Raw genomic sequence first — 12,836 nt, forward strand, 5'->3', positions numbered from 1 at the left:
TTCATTCATCTTTTAATTTAGTATTTTCCTATACTTTTTTTCCCTTTATAAAATTTTGCCATAACACTTAATTTATAAAATTCCATTACAAAATAGTTATTTTATTTATTTATTTTCGTATACATTTTTGTTTCCTATAATGATTTCTTATAATTTCTGTCCCATAATTTTTTTTACAATATTTTTTTTTTTAAATATATTTTGTTGTTATAAATTTTCTAAACTATACAAAAATGTTTTTTCTTTCTATATATATTTTTTATGTTATCCTATAATTTTTTATTTTTATTTTCGAAATTTTGCCATTGTAATTAATTTCTAAAATTCCATAACGTTATAGTTAATTTATTTAGATATTTGCGTATAATGTTTTCTATATTTGTTTCTTATAATGATTTTCTATAATTTTTTTAAAATATATTTTGTGCTAGTAGCTTACTAAAACTATTTTTGTTTTTTGTCCTATAATTTTTTTCTAAAATTTCATAATATAATTGTTATTTTATTTACTTATTTTTCTAAAATTTTTTCTTTATTGGTTTTAAAAAACTTCCTAAAATTTTTGTCTTCCAAAATTTTCTATATTTTTTTTATATACTTTGTTATTAATTTTCTGAAAATATACAATCGTTTTTTTTACATTTGATTTTATTTTGTCTCATAATCTTTTATTTTTTAAATTTTGCTATAAAAATTTACTTCAAAAATTGCATAACATAATTGTTATTTTATTTACTTATTTTCACGGAATTTTGAAAAAAGTTATTATTTTATTTTCCTATATTTTTTTCTATATTTGTTTCCTATAATGATTTCCCTTAATATTTGTTTTACATTTTATTTCTTATAAATTTTAAAGCATCTCTACTATGAAAAATTAAACATCTTTGTATAAAAATCCATAACCTCGCTTTCATATAACTAACTTATCAATTCAAGACATCCATATTTCGAACTTTAAGAAAAACAAAAAAATAGTTTGTAGTGGTAACCTATAAAAGTAGCATCTCTGTATGAAAATATATACATATTTATTAAAATTAGTAACGAATTGTAAAATTTATTTCGAAAAATGAACCGATTAATAATGGTATCGACTGTAAACACAAAAATAAATTATTACTTAAATATATATAAGCCGCGTTCGAAATGAACCATAAATTACATGCGTAAACAATTATTTACATTTAAATTAAATATTTGTAAATTATATTAAGTGCATACAAATAGAAATACATACATACAAATAAACTGACAAATAAATTTTAAAATAATTTAAACTTTCACTCAGTGCTGTAGCTTAATTTATTCTGTTACTTATTTAATAGCAAAACAATAACAACAACAACAAAAATAATAAAATAACAATAGCAACAACATGGCGTAAAACTGTATAACAGTACAGTGTAATTAACAGTTAGCAATAAAGTTTCGTACACTGAAAAAAATCACACACAGAAAAACCTAAAAATGCTGGCATTCATTTTAGCTTTTTTCAACAAATCGCTTTTTTTTCATTAATTAATTAAATAAAATTATTTAAATATTTAAATACATAAGTAAATTGTATGCTTAATTTAAAAGCAATGTAAACTGTACCTTACACTGTGAGAAACGAAACATGTTCATGTAGAAATTGGGAGAATCAGTAAGTGTATATGTATAATAAATATTTACAACAAAAGCAAAAACACTTTCCCACATTATTTGCGCTGTTATTTACATATTTTATTTGCTGCTGTTTTTAGACTTAAATAAATAAATAAAGTAATAACTAAATAAAACTAATTAAATTATTATTATTATACAAGTAATGTTTATCAAAATGTGTTGTTATTATATAAGACGCCACAACAACATAAAAATATAACCTTGTATAACTTAAAAATCCATATAACTTAGAAAAAACAAAAACAACAACAAATTATGTATTGTACTTTGACAAAAATTTAAAAATTTATTTAAAAAAAATATATTAAATATTATAAACACATATTGCGTGCGCAAAACTCTGGAAAAATATTCAAAACAAAAACTATGTAATGTTGTAATCATATGCATTAATATATTTATAAAAATTGTATGCGAAATATTTAACGTAAAAAAAACGAAATTACTAAATATTTGGTGAAGAGACTACGAACTTGTGTAAAGCAAAAATATATGCGCGTGAGTTATACAAAATTCAAATCACTAGGTCGCGAAAGGTAAAGTAAAAAAAAACAAACAAAAATAAATATATTAAGCAAAAATTCGGAAATAAAAAAATTTGAAAAAAATATGAATAAAACTATAACGAAAGCGAAAAAATATAAAAAGTATTTGAACGCGTTTCCTTAAAGAGTGTTAGTTTAAGCATGAGGTAAGTAAAATTAACAAAAATTAAATAATTTCGGCAAAAGGAAAACTTTATTAAAATTAAAATTTTTTAATATGTTTCAAAATTGGTTCAGATATGCAATAAATATTTTAATTTACCAATAGAAATTTAATATTTACAAAAAAATAGCAATAATAATAAAAAACACTTTTTCAAAAACTGCTCGAAATTTTCAGTTTAGTTATAAAATTTTTTTTAATGGCTTAGTAAATGCAATAAAAATTTTTATTTACCAATAGAAATTTGATATTAATAATAAGATAGCAATAATAATAAAAACAGTGTTTTTAAAACTGGTCGAAATTTTCAGTTATACAATTTTTTTGAATGGCATATATAATATATATTTTTATTTATTAATTTAAATTTAGAATTAGTACTAACACATTTTTTTGAAAACTGGTCGAAAATTTTAGTTTAGTTATAAAATTTTTTTAAATGGCTTGGTAAATACAGTATATATTTGTATTTATTAATTTAAATTTAGAATTGGTGATAAAAATAAATATTAAAGAAAAACAATTTTTAAAAAGCTGGACAAAATTTTTAATTTATAAATATATATAATATATATGGAATAGCTTAATAACGCGTTTAATATAAAGTAAATTTTTACGAAATTTAAGCTTAGTATTTAAAAATTTCCAGATGAAAGCCCACTTTTTGTAGAAGTGAATAATTTTAAAAATACAACTAAAATCTCATTCGAGAAAACTGGTCTAACAATCTTTGTAAGTAAACACTATAACACAAATTGTTCTATCTGAAACTTTATGTACCCATTGCCCACAAGGATAGTTTCTAATATTTTAATATATACTATGTACATACATAGCTAAAAGAAAAACTGGTCTAAATAATAGAAAAAAATTATTTTATAAAAACTGGTATAAAATGTATTCAAGTCAGCTTAGAGTAACAAAGGGGATATACTTAATTGAAGCTAAATAACTAAAAACTTGCACAATTTTTTTAAGTTTGTTTTTGGCAATCAAATAATATATTTACGTTCAAAGTGGTATAAAATTGTTGTGTGCTGCAGTGTAAAAATAATTAAGGAAACATCGATAAAGTGGCAAATCTGCTGAAATCTGATATAAAATGAAATTTTGTTCATTTTAAAATATGCTTCCCCACTAATAGATTTTCTACTTACTTTTTTCGTTTGGTCTTCATAATTTTAATATGTTTTTAAAAGAAAACACTTGCTATATTCGCTTAAACGTAAATATATTTTTATTTTCTCTAATATTATTTATTTAAATATAGTTTATTTAGCAGCGAATATTACTTTCTCTTACATAGCTTAATGTATATTTTACTGCTTGCTAAATGATAAGAAAAAAATTGAATAATTTTGCAAAAAAAAAACGAAAAATATTTTGTTTGTAAATAATTTTTAAAAAATTCAAGAAAAAAATATTTTTATATATTTAAATTCAAGAAAAAAATATTTTTATATATTTAAATTCAAGAAAAAAGTATTTTTATATTTTTAAATTCAAGAAAAAAATATTGTTATATAAATTTAAATAAATATTTGTTTTATAAAGTTATTGTTTTTTTATAAATGTTTTTTTTATTAATATTTTTGTTTTTAATATTTTTGTTTCTTTATAAATTAGCTTATTTTGATTTTTGTTTTGGTTTGCAGTTTTATATACTTGTATATATAAAACTTGAACTGAGCGTGGTAAAAGCTTTTTTCCTTCAATCAGTTGTTTTTGTAACAAAATTTATTTGTAAAACATTACATATGTGTATGTAATTTTTTGTAAAGTTTGTATTTCCAGCAAAATTAACTGCATTTTGAAATAACAATAAATAACAAATAAATTGTTTTTGCAAATTTTTAGGTTAACTTTTCGTTAATTTATCGATAACTATCGATTGCTTTCAAGAAGCTTTAAAGTATTAATGATTTTTTTTTCTTTAAAAAAATAAAATATTTAACAAATATATGAAATAAATTTTCAAAGTTTTTGATAAAAAATTTTAATATTTTTTTTGTTTTTATAAAAATTTTAAAATAGAAAAAAATAAAAATTTAAGCCTTTGTTGGTTTCAAGGTAAAAGTATAATTACGCCTTTTATCATTGCCGTATTTATTTATTAATTTATGATTTTTAAATATTTAAATATTATTTATCGATTATTAATCGTCTGCTTAGTTACATAGACATATGTTAAGCATAAATAGAATAGTTGATACACACGAATACATAGCTTTATGAAGTCAAGAGTAAAGTTTAGAGCGAGCAGAGAAAACTACTACGAGCCTACATAGGTATATGTATATGGCGGTTTGGGTTACAGCGTTGCATTTTCATACTGGGTTCGTATAGTTCACTGCATGTTTGTGTATGTGTTTGTGGTTTTAGAAACTACTACTGCAAATATTCATACTAGTTACATATTTATTTAGAGCGTTTAGGTAATTTAATTGAGTTAATAGTTTATGGCCTAAAACGGGATTACGTAAATACAACTCTGTATATAGAGTTTAACTTATTTTTTCTATATGTATGCGACTTTCTTTGTATAATGGGGTGAGTATGTGCTTTTTTATAGATCTAAGAAAGTTATAAGTATGGGCATTCGTATGTATTTTTAATTTCAGTGAATTTAAAATTTTTGCTAAAAATAAAACAAACAAAGAATTGTACACTGTAAAGTAAAATAAGTAAGCCGAAATATATTTTAAGAGTGTTTAAAAGCTAATTTAAAATAAATAGAAAATTTTAAATTAAATTAGAAATTAAAAAAATGTAAGTAATTAATTTAAGTAAATAAAATTTTTAAGTTAAAAAGTTTTTAAGTTAATTTTTTGATTTGGAAAAAAGTTTAAATTAATATTTTTGTTTTCAAAAATTTTTTATGTTTATTTTAATTAAAAAGTTTTATTTTCTTTGTTTGTTCAATATTTATTAATTTTTATTTCAATTGAAATTTTTTATAAAAAAAATTATGAAACTTTTTGATTTTTTTACAACTTAAAATTTTGCAAATCGCTAAATTCAATGTTTTTATTTTTTATTTTAACAAATTTAAAGAAATTTTAAAGGTCAAAGAAAAATTTATTAAAAAAAATTAAGCAATGAATTATTAAAAAAAAACCATAAAAATATTTAAAAGATATTAATTTAAACTAAAAAAATATGCATACAATATATTATTATTTTTTTTTTTTCAAATCTTTTGATGCATTACTTTAAATCAAATTATTTGTTTGAATAAACAAATTAAATTTAAATCAAAAGTTTGCGAAATAAACACGCTGTGAAAATTTTCAGTTTTCGTAAAAAAACTTAATATTATTTTATTTAAATATTTTGCATTTTTGCAGCATTATTATTTTTTTTGTAATTTAAACTGAAACAAAGGCAAAAAATATTATAAAGAAAAAACTTTTTAACATTAAAGTTTTGAAATATTGTTTAAAAAGTATAAAGAAAATTAAAATTTTTTAATAAAAAAATTGTTCGTGTTAAACTAAAACACAAGGCAAAAAATATTATAAAATAAATTTAAAAAATTTAAATTAAGAAAAAATAAAGAAAAAACTTTTTAACAATAAAGTTTTGAAATATTGTTTAAAAAGTATAAACAAAATTGTTAAACTAAAACACAAGGCAAAAAATATTATAAAATAAATTTAAAAAATTTAAATTTTTAAATTGTGTTTAAAAAGTATAAACAAAATATGAATTTTTTATTTCAAAATTTTGTGTGAAACTAAAACACAAGGCAAAAGATCTTAAAAAAAAATTAAAGTTTTGAAATTTTGTAAAAAAAAATTTAATTTTTCATTTACCTATTTTTAAATAATAAAAACAATTATTTTTTTGCTAAAATTGCCAAATTTTTATTTTTTTTAAACCACATACATTTAAAAAAAAAAATAATAATTTCTATGCACTGCTAAGCTTAATATTGTAATGCTTAAATATTTAGCTAGTTATTATTTGTTTGTTAAAAAATGTTTTGTTTGCTCTTGCTTATGCTGCCATTTTTTATCATTTAATTGCTTATCGCTGCTGGGTATTTGTATCTTAATTTGTTATATTTTATATTAAATATAATTGTATACACATATTTTATAGCATGTGCATAAATTTATTTTAATAAATGTTTCTTTATTTGTTTAAAGCATTTTTTAATATTTTTTAATAAATATTTATTATTATTTTTTATTTGAAAGCATACTTTTTATTTTTTTATGTTTTTAATTTTAAATAAATCTTTATTATTTTTAAAGCAAATTTTTTGTTTTTTATTTAAAGTAATGTTTATATTTTTCTTACTTTTCAATAAAGTAAATTTTAAATACTTTTTTAAGCATATTTTTTTTTATATATGAAATATATTTTTATATTTCATTTATCTTTCCATAACTTAACGTTTGTTTTCAAAAAAAATTTTCTTTTTACTTTGCTTATATAGCTTGTAGGTTCTGTCAGCTCTTTTTATTTATTTTTTTGTTTATGTATGCATGCATGTTGGTTTACTGCTTTTTGTGATAAGAGTTTATAAAATTTTTGGCAATAAGATATAATAAAAAAATGAATATCAAGTAATTTTTTTTACAATTTTTTACTTTAAAATAAAAATAATATAAAGAATTTTTATTACAATTTTTTTACCTTAAAGTAAAAAAATATGAACACAGATTTTGCAACAATAAAAAGTATTAGACGTTTGTTTATTTCTTCTCTAAAAAAATTTAAATCAAATAAACAAAATATCAAAAATTCTGAATAAAAATTTTTTGGATTTTTTTTTTGGAATTTTTTTTTTGTATTAATATAAATTAAGCATTTGAGTTTTTTAAAAATTTTAAATTAAAATTTTAAATGAAAAAAATTTATTTAATGAAAAAAAATTTTTTAATTAAAAATTTTTCTAATATTTCTGGAAAAATTTAATTTTAATTTTTTATATTGGTTTGAATGTAACATTTCACTTTCATAAAGTTTTTTACTTCAAATTATTTTTCTATTACCGTACGTCTTTTCAAAAAAGCATAATTATACCCTTATACATATGTACATATGCGTATGCATGCATATTTGAAGTCCTGCACTATACAGAAATACATTTGCATACTCATATATACCGTTAATAACTGCATGTGTATATATTTGATTCACTATTACCATACCTATAAGCTTTAGTATCCTACATATCTGTATGCATGTATGTGTGTATGTAGACTGACACGTTTTATTTAATATGGACGTTCGATTTTGCCTGTCGCTATTTTTAATATGAATTAATTCCCCTCTCTACTATTGATGCGCATGTGTGTATATGTATGCATAAATATGTATATGTTTATGTACATATGTATGTATGCATATATATGTACCATATGTGTATTAAAGTTGGTGTATATTTATGTATGCCTGTGCCTTTGCCAAGCTGTATGACTGTATAACAATATGTGCATGTATTGGTGACCTTTGTTCACCTGCTTTTATTGTTATCCTGCACATGCCTTATCACGTTTATCAATATTTTGCTTGTCAGCTTTATTAATAGCATTTCTTTGCTGTTGTTTTTTTTATTATTTTATAATCTTGTTTTGTTCATGCTTATATTATGCTTTTTTATATATGTATATTCAACTATAATTAGCATTTCTTAGTATTTATTAATTTCAAATTTCGAAAAATATTTATTTTTATATTTTATAATTCTTTTTTTTTTTTTTAATATTTTATGTATTTTTCATTTTGCATTTGCCTTGGCTAAAGCGCGGAACTTTTGTTTGATTAATTCGCTTTTAGTTTTTTTTTGTTATTTTTGTTTTTCATTTTCTAAATTTTTATATCGTTCTCTTACACTGTATTTACCGTTAATGTAGTTTTATGCATGTATATATTTGTTGTGTATATTTGTATTCGCATTTACTTTATTATTTATGGCCTCCTGTTATTCATAGCAGTATATTGTATGGATGTATATATTATATTCGCATTATTATTTATATATATGTATATGTATATGTAGTTTGTTTTGTTCTTTCTCTTGCACCCACCACTTTCGCTTAATTTTTACTTCTATTGCTGTTTATATGTACGCTGAGAGAGCTTAGAGCTTTTTATACCAGTATAAGTAGTGCTCACCATCCTCGACCATAAGCTCGTCGACGCCTGAAAGTTAAGGAAAATATTTATAAACATTGCAATGGTTTTCGAAAGTACAAAAAAAATGGTTTTCGAACATAAGAAGAAAAAAAGAAGTTAGCAAGGACTAAGTTCGGGGTGTAACACTTCACTCACTCACTCACTCACTTTTTTGCCAAGGCACACGTGTACCAAGTTTGAAAGATATAATTTTTACAGAAGTTATCGCTTGCACAGGCGGACAGATGGATGGAGGTCGGACGGACCGACAGACAGACAAACAGTCACTCGGATTGCAACTCGTCTCATCATCCTGATCATTTATATATAGGTATATCACCCTATATCTAACTCGATTTGTTTTAGGTGATGCAAACAAAACTCTTCCGACAGGGTTGGAACGCAAAAAAGCTTCTTAGATGAATAGGTTTGGTTAGGGTATATCAAAACGGTAAATATTTTCCGAATCCTTCATCTGAATTTCTTAGTAGTTGGACTCTTATGGCCCCATGCATGGGTTGACAAAGGTCTTGACCCTCTCTGATGGCTACATAGAATGATATCTAGGGCCTCTTTGTGGGAATAACATGATCGATCTGGATATAGTACTTATAGTTGCCCCGGAAAGGATTTTGTTTCAAGCAAGTGTATGCAGGGTTGATATTGACGAAAGCAACTCAGAAAATTCTGTTGCAGAAAAAAGTTCATTTCCTTAAAATGGAATGGGCGAAACCCAGAAGGAACAGCTCTGGATCGCAAATCCTCTAATTGTTGTTTCAGCAAAAAACATCAAACAAAAATTCAGTAATGCTGTCGGACTGACAGTTCATAGTCGCATAGAGATCTGGATTCCTTCCGTTTACGTTGACCTCAACGTAGAAATGGAAGAAGTTTGGTTCTACGTTTTTGGTAAGACTCAGTTAAAGATTTGGTTCCAAGACCCAAATCAAAGATTTTAGGCTTATTGTATTTTAAGTGCCGAGTTCTACAAGAATCGAACAAAGACGAATTCACACTCGATAGCTATCTTTTGGTCTTCATAGCATAATTTTTAAATCTGAGCTGATTGACTTAAGATCAACAGAAAGAGCTTGCTTAAAAATTTTTGAATCTTCTAGCAGATGTTTTGAATATCAAACTCCGTATGCAAACCTCAGCGCAGTACCTCGATTTGTAGGGTTTTCACTTACCGACTGGTGCAATCAGCTGATTGCCTGGTGCATTATTAGGATCGGGTAGCTCAGGCAAACGATACAATAGCCAGTAGTTGTACCTAGTTTGAAGAAATATAATTATGAGAAGCGACGGTAGAAACCGCAATGCTCAAATGCTTACCCCCTGGGTTCCTCCTTTTTGCCGGCTAGTGTATGTACATAGTGCCCGTTAGGCCATTCCCGCGCCTCGAAAGTAAATCTGCAGAAAAGTATAGCACAATTAATAAACTTAAAATCTTAAATATTTGCTTAGCTGGTTACCGTGGATCTAAATCGGCAGCTTGTGTCATGGCCTTGAAGAAACTGGTGTTCTTTGGTGAGACCAGCGAGAGTGAGAACGTTTCCGTGACATTCGAGCCCACCCACAATGTGTATGTGTAGGAGACATTCTTCGAGTCCGACTCCTCGGCCGATGATGTAAGTCCATAGGGTACAGCTAGTTTTGGTTCGCCATTTTCTAATTGAGTTTTGTGGTTTTTGCGAATTTTTTCAATTGTTTTGTTTCGTTTATTTTTGTTGTTGTGTTTTAGTAAAGTTGAATTGTGTGATTTTTTTTTGGGTTTTGGTACATTCATGTGTTTTTTTGGGGAGTGTATTTAATATTAAGCTTTAAAGCGTTTTGAAATCTTGCTAACTTACCTGAAGTTGGATCGCTGTTCTCGCGTATCACATGATCGCACTGTAGTGCACGCACCGCGCCCAGTCCCTTCCAACCCAACGCCAATATAATGTCCGCAGTCAAACCCACGCCGATGCCGGGATCCTGTCCGTCGTGCAATGGCTCCTCAGTCCAACCGCCATCCTCGCGTTGCCGACTCAATATCCACTTCGATGCGGCAGTACGGTTCCACGAGCCGGCCGGATCGTGTTCGAGATCTTGCAATGCTTGCATAGCCAATGCAGTGCTGCGCAGCGAACCGAAGCCGCCGCGTGGATCCTGCAAACTGGCCAATCCTCTGGCAGGCCGTCGTACAAAGTGCTGTAGATGGCGATGCCGATGATCGGTCACAATGCAGCGCAACGCCAATATAACCATGGCAATGGTGTCCACACCCTGATCCGTTACGCCGCTCGCTATATCCAGCAGTCGGCGTATTTGGCGCTTGCGCACATGCGCAGCCGCACTACACGCCGACAGCGTGGCTAAGGCGAACTCATTATCTTGCGCCGGCTCATGATGCTGCAACGTGGCAACTAAGTCGTGACCATGAAAATGTTTCGGATCCTTGCACAGCGAGCCGAGTGCCAGCACGTAGCGCGCCAGTTTCTCCAAATTCAACGGTTTCGGCAGCATATGATGACGATCCAGCATGGCCAATATTTCGATTTCCATCTCCTTGACGGACAATGTGTCCTCCAGCTCTTGTATGATCTGCAAATGGCCATCGGCGTCAGTGGGATCGCGTGCGCCGGACAACTCTTTAGCTAAAATAACGACATGCGTGTCATTGCCCCAACCATAATCGGCAGCACGTTTCTCCTTTAACCAATCCAGCGCCTTCAAGATGGCGTCCTGCTCACGCTTGTCCGGACCAGGCGAGCCGATGATATCGTGTTCGGGCGCTGTCGTAGCAGTAGTTGTTGTAGTGCTAGTAGTGGTGGTCGTGAACGGTGCAGCTGTGCTAACAGATTCCAAAGCAGTTTCGGCGCCAAACACGGGTTCGCTGGTAGAGACGGCAGGCGCCTGTAGTGGCGTACTAGTTGTGGACGCGCCATGCTCATGCACGGCCGATGATGAAATCGTATTGGCATTAGTTTCGGTTTGCGGAATACTACTGGATAGTTGTGCCGCTGTGGCCGCAGGTGCCGGTGCGACCGTTGCGATAGACGCGACGCCTAGTCTAGAGCAGACAGCGAGCTGAAGAAATGCGATTAGCAGCGCGCTAAGAATTTTGGAGTTAGTATGCGTTTGTGTTGCAAGTATTACGCGAGCCATATTGCTGGAAGGAGAAGCAGAAAGTATACAGTTAGTTTAAAAGTTTGAAAAAGCTTTAATATTAAAACGGCAGTTGCAAAGCCACGTACTTTCGTCGAAAGTTCCGCAGCTATTTTTATGCATAAATGTCGACTAGCCGACCCGCCGCCCATACGTGCGCTGTTTGCCTTGGCAGTCAAGGGCGCGCATGTCGTCCCTAATCCACCCACGTGCCAGGTAAAGCGACCTTACACCTACACACACATACGCGTGTTTATTAACTGTACAATGCGGCTGAGTGATTTCGCTACTTGTGCGGTATTTTAATGTGTCGCCCTCAAAATAAATGATAATCATAATAATCAACCGTAAATATATCAAGCGAAACAAAAGGACGCCGCAAAATTTATCGACTGGAACGTTTGTGGCCATATTAGGTGCTAAGTGATTTCCGTTGCTCATGTCCCGTTTTAAAAGCACATAAATACATCTTTACGTTAGCTTTCTCAAACCCAAACAATTACTTTGTTACATTCCACTCTCCACTCTCCACTCGCTACCACCGCAACCGGCACAATTCATTCGTCTTCTTGTGCCCAATTTAGTGAGAAAATTCTAGTCCACACACAATACAACAAAACGTATCGCCAACAGACACCTTCACTATCGCTATTAGTGGTTTCATTTCCTGCCCCGCGTCCTGCGCATGCCACTCATTGACTTACAAATCGCTTGGTCGCATTGATGGCACTTCCATCATTGTTGATAATGATGGCACATCGGGTGCCGTTTTTGCGTTGCGTCCGTAAATGTCACTGCGCATTCGAGCGAAGAACGTTGTATGTGTTTGCCAAGCGACCGTGCAAAATACAAGTGGAGGGCATGCGCCTCTTATGTGAGTTCGTAGTTGGCTAGTAGGTGTAGGTGTAGGTGGCGGGTTTGCTTGCTAAAATTACGGCTCGCATTACGTTTAGCTTACACAAATCGTATTTCACTTTAAGCATATATATTAAGTCCAGAAAGTTGCTGGAAATTGTTGATAAAACGAAAAAGTTTTAACCTTCATCAATATTTATTTTGTCGCCTTCAAAATATGCTCCTTCTGAAGCGATACACACATGCCACCTCCTTTTCCAATCATCGAAACACGACTTGTAGGCGCTGTCCGTGATCGCTTACAGTTCCCTCTGCTAATTTTC

At 28.5% G+C, this 12,836-nt stretch overlaps 1 protein-coding gene across 2 annotated transcripts in view; it reads right to left on the minus strand.

Moving 5' to 3' along the window:
• Positions 1-6,465: 6,465 nt before the first annotated feature.
• LOC106618759 (uncharacterized protein CG3556) overlaps positions 6,466-12,836 on the minus strand; it is a 39,816-nt gene continuing 33,445 nt past the window's right edge. For both annotated transcript variants that reach the window (XM_070110259.1, XM_014236643.3), the window contains exons 2-6: positions 10,362-11,662; positions 9,984-10,179; positions 9,844-9,921; positions 9,699-9,781; positions 6,466-8,535 (exon numbers count right to left, since the gene is read on the minus strand). In XM_070110259.1, the coding sequence (XP_069966360.1) occupies positions 8,474-8,535; positions 9,699-9,781; positions 9,844-9,921; positions 9,984-10,179; positions 10,362-11,658 (1,716 nt within the window). In that variant the 5' untranslated portion in view covers positions 11,659-11,662 and the 3' untranslated portion in view covers positions 6,466-8,473. The remainder of the gene's footprint in view (positions 8,536-9,698; positions 9,782-9,843; positions 9,922-9,983; positions 10,180-10,361; positions 11,663-12,836) is intronic.

The sequence above is a fragment of the Bactrocera oleae genome, chromosome 5, assembly GCF_042242935.1.
Source record: "Bactrocera oleae isolate idBacOlea1 chromosome 5, idBacOlea1, whole genome shotgun sequence".
Taxonomy (NCBI): domain Eukaryota; kingdom Metazoa; phylum Arthropoda; class Insecta; order Diptera; family Tephritidae; genus Bactrocera; species Bactrocera oleae.